The sequence below is a fragment of the Diabrotica virgifera genome, chromosome 6, assembly GCF_917563875.1.
Source record: "Diabrotica virgifera virgifera chromosome 6, PGI_DIABVI_V3a".
Lineage (NCBI taxonomy): Eukaryota > Metazoa > Arthropoda > Insecta > Coleoptera > Chrysomelidae > Diabrotica > Diabrotica virgifera.
In genome coordinates, this window is record NC_065448.1 from 86,279,600 (window position 1) to 86,295,735 (window position 16,136).

Below are 16,136 nucleotides of genomic sequence, written 5' to 3' on the forward strand. Positions count from 1 at the left end.
ACGATTTATTTGGAACAATTTCAGTTCCTACCATTTTTGTCGAAAAGTTAAAAATGGCGGAGATATTGAGCAAAACAGGTTCTCCTTTAAAATCAAGATGGCGGCTAACGTAACGGAGGAATTCATTCGTGATTTTAAATTTAGGCTACTATTGACCTAAAAATACCCCTAAAGATCAGAAAAATAAAATTTTGGGCAGCTCGGCATTCAAGGTCAAATGCTATCCCGACTGGACTAATATATACTTTTGAGTCTGATATTACTGCATGGAACTTTTTTGGTATTGAAATGTAATTTAAATCCTTTTAACCACTTAAAGTCCTATCTTTTCGCTATCTGTGGGCAAATTTTCAGCCAAATCGATTTTAATGTATTTTGGGAATGGAGGAAAATGTAAAAAAACGGTATTTTAACGTTTTTTACACTATAAAATTTGATCAAAAACTTGTTTTGATTCAAAATAACTTGTTATAATGCCATATAATGACATTTTTGAGTTCTTTCTATTAAAATATTATGTTTTTCATTAATATTTTACGACAGAAAATGCAAATTTGTTTAAATAAACACCAAATCACTGTAAAATCGCATAAAATAACATTTTGAGAAAAAAAGAAGAAGAAGATTTTTTGACTTTAAATATCTTATTTTTACGTCCCGCAGAAGCTATATACCAATTTTCAGACAAATCGGAGATCCAAAATTGTTTGCCTGAGTGATTTGACATGGAATGTACCGTTCATTATTTCGTATTCTTTGCCCATTTCTCGCAATACTTCCATGTTAGTTTTCTTCTGTGTACATGCATGGTATTCTAAGCATCCTCCTGTAACACCACATTTTAAAAAGCTTATTTATGTGTTCTTGCTTCAACCCTAATAGCACAAGGACGTCCAATGGACGTCCATTGGACGTCCTTCACGGACTTTAGGGACGTCCTTTGGACGTCCGTTTTCGTCCGAGGAACGTCCTTTATACGTCCTATTTTGGTCCAAATGTCGCGCTACCGAACGTCCATTGGACGTCCATCTAAGGTCCGAGGGGACGTATATTGGAACTTAATCGGACGTAAATTGGACCTTAATCGGACGTAAATTGGACCTTAATCGGACATAAATTGGACCTTAATCGGACGTCCTAGGGGACGTAAATTGGACCTTAATCGGACGTAAATTGGACCTTAATCGGACGTAAATTGGACCTTAATCGGACATAAATTGGACCTTAATCGGACGTCCTAGGGGACGTAAATTGGACCTTAATCGGACGTAAATTGGACCTTAATCGGACGTAAATTGGACCTTAATCGGACGTAAATTGGACCTTAATCGGACATAAATGGGACCTTAATAGGACGTAAATTGGACCTTAATCGGACGTAAACTGGACCTTAATCGGACGTAAATTGGACATTAATCGGACGTAAATTGGACCTTAATCGGACGTAAATTGGACCTTAATCGGACGTCCAATTTTGGTCCAAAGGCCAAGTTGCCAAACGTCCAATGGAGGTCCACCTAACGTCGGAGGGGACGTTCGGTGGACGTCATTTGGGCATTCATAGGATGTCCCAGTTTGGTCCAATGTCTTGCTGCTGAACATCCATCTAACGTCCTGGAAGGTCATTCGGTGGACGTCTAGCGACGATATTTAGACCTGTGGAGAATGTACTGTGGGAAATAAAAAATATATTTTTTAAGGAACTTATATTTCATCTTATATCAAATTACAATTATTGGATATTACATTATTTACATTAAATTACAATACACTTCTCCAAGAAATTAACGCACCACCTTAAATATGGGGTATATTTGATGTCTCGTATTTCCTAAACCTGTTGTCCCATCTAAGTGATGTTTTTATATTATTCTAGGCTATAGGTTAGCTCCTTAAGCTTGTCATGCGCAGGGAGCTATGCTGTAATATATGTATATTATATCATATCGCTCTCTATAGTAATGTGATATAATATATATTACAGTATAGCTCCCTGTGCATGACAAGCATAAGGAGGTAACATATTCTAGGGCCTAGGCTAGAATATTATAAAAAAAATCACTTAGATGCAACAACAGGTTTAGGAAATTCGAGACATCAAAAATGCCCAATTTTTAAGGTGGTGCGTAATGGGCTGTATATACAGGGTGTAACAAAAATACAGGTCATAAATTAAATCACATATTCTGGGACCAAAAATAGTTCAAATGAACCTAACTTACCTTGTACAAATATGCACATAAAAAAAAGTTACAGCCCTTTGAAATTACAAAATGAAAATCGATTTTTTCGATTATATCGAAAACTATTAGCGATTTTTTATTGAAAATGGACATGTGACATGTGGCATTATTATGGCAGGAATATCTTAAAGAAAAATTATGGTGAAATTTGTGCACCCCATAAAAATTTTATGGGGGTTTTGATCCCTTAAATCCTCCCAAACTTTTGTGTATGTTCCAATTCAATTTTATTATTGTGGTACCATTAGTTAAATTCAATATTTTTGTTTCTTAGTATTTTTCAGATAAGGCAGTTTTTATCGAGTTGCGACTTCTTTTTTAATATGTCCACATAAAAATTTTATGGGGGTTTTGTTCCTTTAAACCCCCCAAATGTTTGTGTATGTTCCAATTAAACTATTACTGAGGTACCATTAGTTAAACAGAGTGTTTTCAAAACTTTTTTGCTTCTTTGTATTTTTTCGATAAGGCACGTTTTATCGAGTCTGGCTTCTTTTTTAATATGGTTCAAAATATACCTAAAAATGTAAAGCATAAATAAGTTTGCATATTATTACCAAGTCTCCATAATCGTACTTAACCATATACAAATATGTGGTGGATTTGACAAATATTCAAAATATTTCGATAAAAATTGACTTTTCGAAAAAGCAATAAGAGGCAAAAAAGTTTTTAAAACGTTGTTTAAATGGTAGGTACTACAATAATAATTAAATTGAAACGTGCACAAAAGCACATTGTTTTCGATACATTGGAAAAAATCACTTTTCATTTTGTAACTTCAAATGAGTGATAAAGGCACAGAGACTTAGATCACGAGGTCACATTGAAAGGATGCCAAAAACGAGGACTCCGAAAAGGGTACTAAACTACACTATAGCTTCAAGAAAGAGAAGCTTTCCGGAAGACCGGAAAATAGATGGAAGCAAGAGGTCGAAAAAGATTTGGAAAGAATGGTGTTACAGGGTCAGAAAAGAAAAATGAATAAGAGGAAGGAATGGAGAAAAATCACATATCAAGCCAGAGAAGATCTCAGTACATAAAGAAACGTGAAAATGAAGAAAAAAACAAACTTTTCAAGCCATGGGCCTCTAAGGCCCTTGGTGCTACTAATATATAACTTCAAAGGGCTGTAACTTTTCTTTTGTGCACATTTGTACTAAGGTAAGTTAGGTCCAATCAAACTATTTTTGGATATGTGATTAAATTTATGACCTGTATTTTTGTTACACCCTGTATATATATATAAAGGTTATATTTGGTTCTTGGGACATCAAAGTATATTTTTTAAAAATTCCCTGGATATAGTCACTGATGTGACATACCTCCGATTTGTTTTTTCATGAGTTTTGTAAGAGAGACTAAAAGCTTTTTTTATGGTCACCTCCTGTTTTCATATATTTTTTGACATGTTTTGTAGTAAATTCAACTATCTATTTACTACAAGACATGTCAAAATTTACATGTGAAAGCAGGAGATGATCCTAAAAATGGTTTTTCGTCTCCTACAAAATTCATGAAAAATCAGATAGGAGAATTTGTACATTACAATTCTCTGATGTTTGGGAAAAAGGGCTTAAGTCAGAAATGCACATCGATAATGTTTTGATGATTTCTGGACCAGAAAAATCGGCTCTTTTTATTGGTACATACAGTTTACGTCTGCAGCAGTTTTTTGCTGGTCCAGAAATCATCAAAACATTAGCAATGTGCAATTCTGACTTACGCCCTTTTTGCCAAACAAAAAAAAAACAATCTGGTCATAACTGACCAATGAGCAATTTTAATTTAACCTAAATTACTACTGTTTCTTAAAATGAAGAGCTTACCCCATAGCGTCTCTTATCTAATCTAACAAGATCGTGCACTATTCTAACATACACAGCCACATCACGCACTATGCTCTGCTTTTCACTATCACCTATCACTCAAACTAGTTCAAAAGGCTTTGTCCTCTTCAATCTTCTAGTTTGCCCAGTAGTATCGAGGAGCTGGATTTCCTCAATATTCTTGTACTTATTTAAGTTGTTTGTCGGGATTCCTGCTATTTTCTTGATGATTATATCCAGGTTCCATTCCTAGGTCTTAATATTTGTTTATAAAGTAATAACTTATTATGCATGGACAATGTTGAGTTTCTTCCAATTAGCCAATACACTTTTTATATCTTTATTTTGGTTATATCTGGTTTTTTGTAGACCACTTTTAGCTGATTCTAAAAAAAAATTAAAATGAACGGTAATTTTTCTATTCTTTACAATTAAAAATCAAAATATTTACAGGTAATACATGCATAAATGATTCGTTTCATAAAGAAAATTGAAAACGGATTTTATAATACTTACATAATTGTTTAAGAGATCCAGCCAGAGCCAAAACTAGCATACTAAACAGTACAGTTGAGTACAGCAAAAAAAGCCACTAATTTCCATTTTTCACCCCCTTATCGATGCATTTTTTTCCAATCAAAATTTTTACTAAATTTTTAGGTTATCTTATGATGAAAATGAAATAATTGATGACTTGATGACCAATGACCACGCGACGCTACATAGATACTCGCGCGGCAAATTTGAAAATGAACGCAAATTGAATAGTAAATGGCCTCTCTTTAGAGTATGGAAAATTTTACCCCTCCAGGAGGACATTGTACTCTTTTCATAGAATATCTTGTGGTAACTTTCCAGCCATAATTTAATCAGATGTTCACGGAATAGAACTTTGATAGTAGAATTCCTGGAATGTTTTGTTGTTAGGGGAAACTTTTATTTTCTTTATTCTTGAATATTTCCTGTTGTTAAACATTGTAACCAATAATTTACAAATAAGATTTTCATTACATTACATGAAATCAAAAACATGTTTTGGATATTAAACTATATAGTTTATAATTGTAATAATTTAATATACAATTTTGAATTAAGATTTAATCTTTTCGATTTAAACTACAGTAAAACTTGTGTTACCGGCCCCCTGCCAACACCGGCCACCTGTACTAACGGCCAGTCTAAAAATTCCCCACACTAATTACAGTAAAACCTGTCAGTAACGGCCGCTAAAAATGAAAAAGATATTGGCCGATATAGAAAGGTGACCGGTATTGCCTGTTTTTGTAGTCTAGATATAATTGGTTTGGGGAATTTTTAAACTGGCCGTTACTACAGGTGGCCAGTAACACAGGTTGTACTGTATATCTAGGCTACAAAAACTGGCAATAACGACCACTTTTTTATATCGGCCAATAGTTCTTTCATTTTAGTGGCCGTTAGTGACAGGTTTGACTGTATTTCATTAACGTAAAGTTAACGCAAGTTAATATTTTATTGAATTATTTTGCTATTTGATCCCGTAATTGGTATAATGTGTCCAATATAAGCGTTCATAAAACGTCCGTATTTCGTCCAGTATGGACGTCCAAAGGACGTTCAACGTCGGACGTCCAAAGGACGTCCATATTTATTCCGTCCGAAGGACGTCCAACGTCGGACGTCCAAAGGACGTCCATATTTATTCCTTCCGAAGGACGTCCAACATGGGACGTCCAAAGGACGTCCGTTTATAGTCCATGGACGTTAGGACCAAAAATGGACCTATTTTGGACGTCCAATGGACGTCGTGTGCTATTAGGGAATGTACTTGGGCTTCAGGTTACCGATCTATGTCAAAAATCCGGCGGGTTGAGCTTCATAAGGCACAAACACTGCTGAGAAGTGGTTGCACGATCATGTTTTTGGTCAATGATCAGCAATTCGCGCACCTTCACTTTACGATTAGACAAGGCGAAAATGGCGGATTCTTTGGAGAAAATACTACCATGAGATTTTCTTGCATAATCGCATTCGTGAGATATTCCAGAACAAGATTCAAGAAGTCACCCACGCGAAAAGTGGTCCAAATTTTTTTAACATTTTTTTAATCAAATCGCAAAAATCAATACTTTTGGATCGGACAATTTTTTTAGGTTTTTTGGACTATTCTGGATAAAAAAGGTCTCTTATAATTTTTCTCTAAAGCTGATAGTTTTCGAGATAAAAGTATTTTAAAATTGAAAAAACGAGAAATGGCTATTTTCAAGGCTTAATAACTTGGTTAAAAGTTATTACTATAAAAGTCAGAAAGTGACTATAGTCTGGGCTGATTATCGGAGAATAGGCCATTTTTGGGAAAAGTTATTTGCCAGCAATTTTATTGCTGGAATCGAAGCTTATGATTATACAGGGTGTTAGTAAATAAGTATGAAAAATTTTAAGGGCCAATTCTACATGAAAAAATAATGCCAATTTGCTCTATAAATATATGTCCGCAAATGCTTCGTTTGCGAGATACGGGGTGTTGAAATTTTTATTTCAAACTGTTAATTTATTTATTGCTCTAAGACCAGTTGAGCTATGAAAATAAAATTTGGTGAATTTTAGGAGGTAGTTATTGCGAATTTTTTGACATACAATTAAGAATTTTGTATTCATCATTGGCGAGCATACGGGTAATAGTCTGAATTTTTTTAAAGAAAAAAATAGTACGCCACTGAGATATTTCAAATTAAAAATTATTTTTAAATTCCACGTTTAATTTTTGATAAAAAACATTTCTTGCCTTTTTTTCATATGATGCATCGTTTTTATGCAGATAAATAAAACATCTTAGCGCGTATTTTTCATTTCTTAGTACATCATCAAGAACTATCCAATATAATAATACTAAACTAAAACAATAACAGAAAATATTACTAATAAGATTTCAACTAGGTGCAAAGCTGCAAAAAATGTTTAAAATGATCTCCTTTACACGTAACAGAAGAATTTTATATTCATCATTGGCGCGCGTACGGGTAATGGTCTGAACTTTTTGAAGAAAAAAATAGTACGCCACTGAGATGTGTCAAACTAAAAATCATTTTTGAATTCCTCGTTCAATTTACGACAAAAAATTTTTCTTACCTTTTTTTAATACGAGGCGCCGTTTTTATACAAAAAAATAAAACATACAAAAAGTATTTGAGGTAGTTTCCATATGCATAGAAACTTAGTTCAAATACTTTGTAAACGTTAAGATGTTTTATTTTTTTACATAAAAACGGCACCGCATATGAAAAAAGGCAAGAAAGATTTTTTGTTGAAAATTGAACCAGCAATTCAAAAATGATTTTTAATTTGACATATCTCAGTGGCGTACTATTTTTCTCTTAAAAAATTCAGACCATTACCCGTACGCGCTCCAATGATGAATATAAAATTCTTCTATAACCTCTAAAGGAGATCATTTTTAACATTTGTTGTAGCTCTGCACCTAGTTAAAATCTTATTAGTAATATTTTCTGATATTGTTCTAGTTTAGTATTATTATATTTGATATTTATTGATAATGTATTAAAAAAATGAAAAACACGCGTCAATATGTTTAATTTTTCTGCATAAAAACGGTGCACCATATGAAAAAAGGCAAGAAAGGTTTTTTATCATAAACTAGACGTGGAATTTAAAAATAATGTTTAATTCGAAATATCTCAGTGGCGTGCTATTTTTTTCTTTAAAAAAATTCAGACCATTACCCGTAGGAGCGCCAATGATGAATATAAAGTTCTTAATTATATGTCAAAAAATGCGTAATAACTACCTCCTAAAACTCACCAAATTTCATTTTCATAGCTCAACTGGTCTTAGAGCAATAAATAAATTGGAAGTTTGAAATAAAAATTTTAACACCCCGTATCTCGGAAACTAAGCATTTGCGGACATATGTTTATAGAGCAAACCGGGATTAATTTTTTATGCAGAATTAGCCCTTACAATTTTTCATACTTATTTACTAACACCCTGTATATATTAATAATATAGGTATGCAAAGTCCGCAGATAGTGTGCTACTTTTTTTATAAACAAAATGGCGCCCGAAAATCGTGTTTTTTTCAATTATTGCTCTATAACTCCGAAGATTTTAACTTTACAACAAAAACACTCAAATAAAAATTCACCGCAATTAAATTCTGCATAGAGATTAAAGTTGCACGAGTTTAACTTGAATGTTTGAACTTGACTTGAGTTTGACTTAATTTCAAGTCAAACTCAAGTCAATCCTTCTGACAAATATTTCAAGTCAAGTCAAACTGGTCAATCGTACAGGTTTGAAAATTCAAACTGTTTGTCAAACTAGTTTGAAAGAGTTTGAATAATAATTTATTTAGCAGATATACTTTTTTGTCGAGATAGACATGTTAGTTGCCAATTAAGATAAGAAAATTAGTAATACAATGAGTGCCACATAAAAGTCAAAATTTTCAATATGTTTTAATTTAAAACTTTTAAATGTAGATATTTATTTTTTTCGAATCCTGAGAAAACTAATAAGTATTTTTGAAAAATTTAAACGCAGAATGAAAGACTGCGTTATTATCGAGAGCCGAAAGTCTCTTCGAATAAATAAAAAGTTTGTTTTGAATAAAATATTTGCAATTAATAACAACACTAAATTTTCCTTTTTATGTTCACCCCTGTAACTTATTAAAATAAACATTATAGTTTCAAGGATGTCAGTGATGTTCGTTCCTCAGAAATAATGTAATCTTTCATGCTGCGTTTAATTTTTTTTTTAAATTCTTATTGGTTTTCTCAGGATTTGAAAAAAATTAATACATTTAAAACACATTGAACATTTTGATAAGCGACATGTTACGCCTATAGCCTTAAGGGTTACAATAAAATAAGACTATTTGGTTTTTCAATGGACAGCTCAAAATAAACTTATTTGGAATTTTTATGACTTTCTTTTATTAAAAAAGGCATTTATTTATCTTAGGGCCAGTACGAAAAAACATGTGGTACCAAGCTGCTAGTTCACTCGAAAATATGTACCACAATACAAAAGTAATAGTATTGCCAAAGAACAGTGGTCGTTGTTCTCGGTATTGCTCTGGTCGGTATTGCTGTATATTCGTTGGTATTTCTTTAAAATTCAAAACTAACCATAGAGTTATTAGACCTGGATCCCGCATACCAAAAAAAAGTTGATTAATAGCAAGCTGAAAATTTGTTAATAGCTTAACGGTGTCTAGTGACTAGCCTAGTCGGACAAACTTTGATGTACGGGAACACTGGAACAGGGGAAGTTTTAATTGTGGAACAGTGGAAAACGTCCCATGTATTTGTCGGTCAGAACATCCAATTGATTAGTTACCCTTTCATTAAACTCATGCAAAAATCAGACTGCTATTACTAACCAACATGATTCCTGTCATTTAACATGTTCTTCGTGTTCCAATCATTAAAATGCCCAGTTGGTGATAAACACCAGTCTGATTTTTGCATGAGAGTTTAATGAAATGGTAACAAATCAATTGGAAGGTCTGTCCGACAAAATACATGGACCGTTTACGTAGTCTGACGTTCCAAATTTTTAACCTTTTCCACAATTAAAACTTTTTCTGTTCCATTGTTCCCATACATCAAAGTTTGTCTGACTAGACACCGTTAAGCTATTAACGAATTTTCAGCTTGCTATTAATCAACTTTTTTTGGTACGCGGGATCCAGGTCTATATGGTTTTATATCTACAATTTAAATTTTTCTCGGATACAGGCTACAAATGTTGGGTTTAAATTAAAAAAAAAAATTTATGTATAAATATGCATTAAACTTTCTTAATAATTATCCTAAGTGGCGCGTTTATTGGGTTTTATTTGTCTGTCTGCGGTTTAAATATCGTATCAGCCAATAGTTACATTATTGCTATGTTTATTGAAATTTGTCAAAAAAAATTTTTTGGACCTTACTGGGAGGGGGAATTTCCCCTACCCCTCTCCCCACCCCCCGTTGATCCTCCAGTGAACAAATAAAAGCGTAGGTGGTCTCATTTAAAATTGAAAATAAACACGTTGCGTAATATTCAAACTTTTCAAACTGTTTGAAGATGTTTGAATTCAAGTCAAACCTAAAGATATCGAAATCAAGTCAAGTCAAACTATTTTATACAAAAAGTTTGATTTTCAAGTCAATTCAAGTTTGTTGAGTAAAATCAAACTAGTTTGACTTGATGCATCTCTAATAGAGATATGTTTTTCCAATCTGCTCCGACGAACATTTTCCTCGGAAAATCCGGGTTTTTCCAACAAAATCTTTAATTTTCGAATAAAGTTTTAGATAAGTAATTATCTACCAATAATTAAATAATTTGGTGACTTAAAAAGCCGTCTTGGTTTGAATTATAGTTCCAGAAGCTGGTGAAAGTTGAACGAATATTTTAGCAACAATTCAATTGTTAATTAATAATTTACGGTCGCAATAATAACCAAAATAATTATGATACACTGATCAAACTTTGAAATCTTATAAAGATGAGATGTCTATTTAACATTTTGTCGACAAAATATAAATTTTTTATTTTTTTGCATAATCTTTAAATGTTAAAAAAAATAGTTATAAACAAATTAACGTTTATCAGAAAGTTTTTATTATATTCTAATTTTAAAAAATAGTTACAATGCGTATTTCAAATATCTTGAAAATGAATGTTTTAAATTTTTTTTTTACAACCATTTGCAAAAAAGTTATGAAACAGCAAAGTTAACATACGATTACTGCGTTGTTTATAATTTTTTTAATTCTTTCAAAGCGTAAAAGTGAGTTTAAAGTACAAGCTAATTACTTACAAAAAATATCGATTATTAGTTTAACGGTTATATTTTAATTAAAGATTTTAAATATTTTTTTTTGTAATTTACACGCGCGAAAGTAGACTAATACAGTACCGTAGCTATGTATTATGTATTATACCCATCCACATACACAACTCGCGCGAGTTTAAAGCGTGTCAGTCGCTTCATGCGAACATCTCCGGCTCTGTACCAAGCCTACTTTCGCGCTAAAAATTACAAAAAAAAGTATTTTTAATCTTTGATTAAAATAGAACCATTGAACTAATATTTGATATTCTTTGTGAGTAATTAGATTGTACCACAGACTCACTTTCAAGCTTTGAAACAATTAAAACAAATTATAAACAACGGAACAATCGTATATTAACTTTGCTGTTTCATAACTTTTTTTGCAAATGGTTGGAAAAATTTTTTGAAGCATTCATTTTCAAGACCTTTGAAATACCCATTTTAAGTATTTTTTAAAATTACAATATAATAAACAATTTCTGAGAAATGTTAATTTGTTTATAACTATTTTTTTTTTAAACATTTAAAGATTATGCAAAAAAATAAAAAATTTATATTTTGTCGACAAAATATTAAATAGGCATCACATCTTTATAATCTTTCTAAGTTTGATCAATGTCTCATGATTATTTTGGTTTTTATTGCGACTGTAAATTGTTAATTAACAATTGAATTGTTGCTAAAATATTCGTTTAATTTTCACTGGCTTCTGCAGTTATAATCTATACCAATAAAGCTTTTATTTCACCAAGGTATTTAATTATTGATAAATCATTACTTGCCCAAAATATTTATTTGAAAATTCGAGATTTTGTTGGGAAAACTCACATTTTCCGAGGAAAATTTTCGTCGGAGCAAATCGGGAAAAACATGCCTATATGTAGAATTAAATTGGGGTGAATTTTTATTTGAGTATTTTGGTGTAAAGTTAAAATCTTCGGAGTTATAGACCAATAATTGAAAAAAACACGATTTGGGTGCGCCATTTTGTTAATAAAAAAAGTAGCACACTATCTGCGGACTTTGCATACCTATATTATTAATATATAGGATCATAATATTCGATTCCAGCAATGAAATTGCTGGTAAATAACCTTTCTTTGTACTTTACTAATTAGAACAGCGTATTATAACTTTTTTTTTTTTCAAAATTTAATAATTATGCAAAAAAAACGAAAAATTTATATTTTGTCGATAAAATATTAAATAAGCATCTCATCTTTATAATCTTTATAAGTTTGATTAATGTACCATGATTATTTTGGTTATTATTGCGATCGAAAATTGTTAATTAACAATTGAATTGTTGCTAAAATATTCATTTAATTTTCACCGGCTTCTGTAATTACAATCTCTACCAAGAAAGCTTTGATGTTACTAAGTTATTTAATTATTGATTAATAATTACTTACCTAAAACTTTATTTGAAAATTAGAGTTTTTGTTGGGAAAACCCGCATTTTTCGAGGAAAATTTTCGTCAGAGCAAATCGGGAAAAACATATCTCTATGCAAAATTTAATTGCGATGAATTTTTATTTGAGTGTTTTTGTTGTAATGTTAAAATCTTTGGAGTTATAGAGCAATAATTGAAAAAAATACGATTTGTCGGGGCCATTTTGTTTATAATAAAAGTAGCACACTATCTGCGGACTTTGCATACCTCTATTATTAATATATAGGATCTTATAATTCGATTCCAGCAATAAAATTGCTGGTAAATAACTTTCCCATGAATTTTGCTAATTAGCCCAGAGTACTATATCAAAGTTTAAAGCCCCCCTACAAGAACCTGAAGAAATTTTTGTCATTATTTAATTAGTAAGATGTTATTTTTAAGTAAAAATAATGAGCGCCATGCACGTATTAGGCGGCCGTCCATGATGAGTGCGAAAGAGATGCCATTCAGGCAATCCAATGGCGCATCTCACTCGCACTCACATTTACAGCCGCGTCAATACGATCTTACCGCTCATTATTAATAAATAAAAATAACAGCTTAGTAATAAATTAATGACACCAATTTCTTCAAGATCATGAAGGGGGCTTGAAATTTGATTTAGTCACTTTCTGACTTGTATAATAATAATCTTTAACCGAGTTATTAAGTCTAAATATGGCCATTTTCGCGTTTTTCTAATTTTAAATTGCTTATTACTCGAACACGATTAACTTTAGAGAAAAATTACAAGAGACCTATTCTGTCCAGAATGGTCCGAAAAATCAAAAAAAAATTGACAGGGCCAAAAATATTGATTTTTGCAATTTGATTAAAAAAATAAAAAAAAAATTGGACCACTTTTCGCGTGGGCGACTTCTTGAACCTTTGAACCGCCGTTTTCGCCTTGTCTAGATCAAATAGAACCATTTCATGGACGTTCTTCACATTTTTCGGTGTAATTACATCGGTGGGCCGTCTAGTACGTGGTTTATCCAATGTAGATATACTTTACTGCGTAGTCTGAAGGAACATTCTTCTTCTTATTGAGCAATTGCCATTTGGCAATTGTAGCTTTGGAAACTGCTGCACGAAACATTTATGCGGATAAGCGGTCAAACCATCTTCTCAGGTCTTTTACCACTATGGTTTGTTTTTAAACCAAGGGGAGTGATTCAAATTTACCGCGCTGTAATGCTTGTTTGTAATTGGTCTAACCGCAGGCAAGCTTACTTCACTATTATAAAATTGTGACACTAATGACATTTATCAAATTTTGACTATAGGGCTTTTCATCGATTATCATTTGTTTCGAGCTTCTGTCCTATGTTGTATAATCTGTGTACAGTATTAATATACACGGATTATGCCACATATGACAGAAGCTCGAAACAAATGACTGTGAATGAAAAGCCCTATATTGGCATTTCATAGGTTAATTAGTTTTCGTTTTTATTCCTTTAATTTTTAGATTTTTAGTGTGCTTTTATGTAAAAAGTAGTTGTTTTTAGAACTCTTTAGCGACGTAGTAATAAAATATAATATTTATGGATTAACGTTGAGGGCCGACATCTTCAACCAAAAAAATATGTATTTAGTTATTTTTCTAGTGGCTTTCTTGGGCGTGAATCTGTCTTTTTAATTTACTCCTCTTGGTAAAAAAATAAACTATAGTTCTAGGATCTTCCTAATGATCTTTTTCCCTTATACTTTACCTTCCAATACGATTTGAAGTACCTAGTTCATTTCCTCATTATTTATTTGTATTTGAAGGAGTATTAGTCCCATAATATTTATCGACCTTTACTTTTGTTTTGTTTAAATTTGACTTGTACGTCTAAAAATAGTTTATAGTTATAATTTCTAGAACTACCGGAGGGACCGCAGACGTTCGGATACAATTAGCGTCTCTTTGCAAAGACAATGACGTCGACTTTGCAAAGTAACAAGACACTTACTCAACACACACACTACACACTACACATTACACCTGAGATAGTGATAAGTTATACAATTACGTGGCTAAAGGTTCTAGTTCTAAACCAAGGCCAGAATCAGAGAAAAAAAATTTTTCTAGAACTAATGCTTTTTGAACACGCCAAAATCGGTGAAGTAGGTATCACACCACGACATAGGCTATATAGGTTTTTCTGTTTTGTTAAAATCATATTTTCTAATGATATAAAACTATTTTTTTTTTATATTTTATTTATAGAAGACGATTTAATAGTCATCAGCTTTTAATACCTTTATGAACTGCAATATCTATTTACTTCGTTACACTTTTTAGTAGCGCCCATTTTTCATCAAAATAAAAAATTTGGCTCCATATAATGATTTAATTTTGTTTTCAGAAAAACAATGTTATACGTCCCAATGTATGATGTTAAAAAGATGCCCATCTTTCATGCAGTTCATTGCTGGTGTAGAGAAGCCGTTAACTCCAGTTGTAGTAGATTTCTTAAGGAGCCAGCAGTGCGGATTTGAGGAAGGTTTCCCTATGGTGTGTTGTAGAGAATTGCCTAGAAACCTGAGAATTCACAGTAATCACCGACGAAAATCGATACCAATTAAACCTTTAAGTGTAAATATAGATGAAGAGGATGACAAGCTATATATTTATCAAAATCTCGTTCAGAAAACAGATAGAACTACAACGCCAATGATAGAAAGTACAACTCAGAAAGTTTTAGAAGATAGGAGAAAAAAATATGAGCGATTTAATAAAGCTTTTTACTCAAGTTATGATTACGATGAATTTGATTTAATTTTAAGACAAATAAGATCTGTAGATTCTAATAGCAATGAAGAACTAGAGATAGAAATTAGGTGACTAATATGTAATACATAATATATAGATAGTTATGAATAAATATATTTTAAATTAAACCATGTTTTTTATAATCTACTTGTCTTCGTAACAAAAAATCGAAGGATTTTTATACGTAACATTCCACCATTTTATAAATAAGTATCATTCACAACAAACTCGTGTGTTTTGGAATTTCAAACCAACGCGTTTCCATTTTGGAGATATTATTTTATAAGATAGTAAACAATTAATGATATAGTTTTTATAGTAGAGAGGAGGGTATTATGGAATAGTCGGGAAATGTGGAATACCGAGTTTACAGCTCTGTTAGATGTTGCCATCGTGTGAAAATACCATGAGTTACCGAATAATACTCCCATTATGTTATGCAGCCAGAGCTGACCGCTTGTTGTTGCTGTATAACGGCCTACAGAAAAAATTTGTTTTGTGGCCTTTAAAAGTTTTTGCAGGTCATTTTTTAAACATTTTAATCTACTACTATATACTTGATTCAAACATTGAGGTTAATCGTAATGTAAAGTAAAATAAGTGTAGTTTTACATAGCTTGGTCGTTTGTTAGCTAATATGTAGTGTTTTGTCCATCAGTTTAAAGGTTATTTTTCCAAGATGGCATGTCGGTTATTACGGAATAGTAGGTATTTCTAGAAGACTGGCTAGCTAAAGAACTAGAAAACAATGACTCTGAATGTATCTTCTCGAATGGAAAATTCTTCGAAGATAAACGAGGAGAGATTTGGATTTAATTCTTAAACAGTTTTTTTGAAGTTATACTTCTTTACCGGCGATAGAGGGTGATTTTTTTATATGTTAAAACCTATCAGCCCGGCGCATGCGCATTATAACTTTGTTCTGATTGGATGTTCAAATGACATGTCAAAAATTATCCGATATGGCAGCTGTGGTTTGGAGGTAAAGGTAAAGGTAAACAAATGTATAATATATTAGTTTTATTGTTGTGAGGACAGAAA

At 31.9% G+C, this 16,136-nt stretch overlaps 1 protein-coding gene across 1 annotated transcript in view; it reads left to right on the top strand.

The window, feature by feature from the left end:
- LOC114339160 (uncharacterized) overlaps positions 1–15,223 on the top strand; it is a 28,694-nt gene extending 13,471 nt beyond the window's left edge. Inside the window, exon 3 of the mRNA XM_028289792.2 lies at positions 14,689–15,223. Coding sequence (XP_028145593.1) covers positions 14,689–15,167 — 479 coding nt within the window. The 3' untranslated portion in view covers positions 15,168–15,223. The remainder of the gene's footprint in view (positions 1–14,688) is intronic.
- The last annotated feature ends 913 nt before the right edge of the window (positions 15,224–16,136 follow it).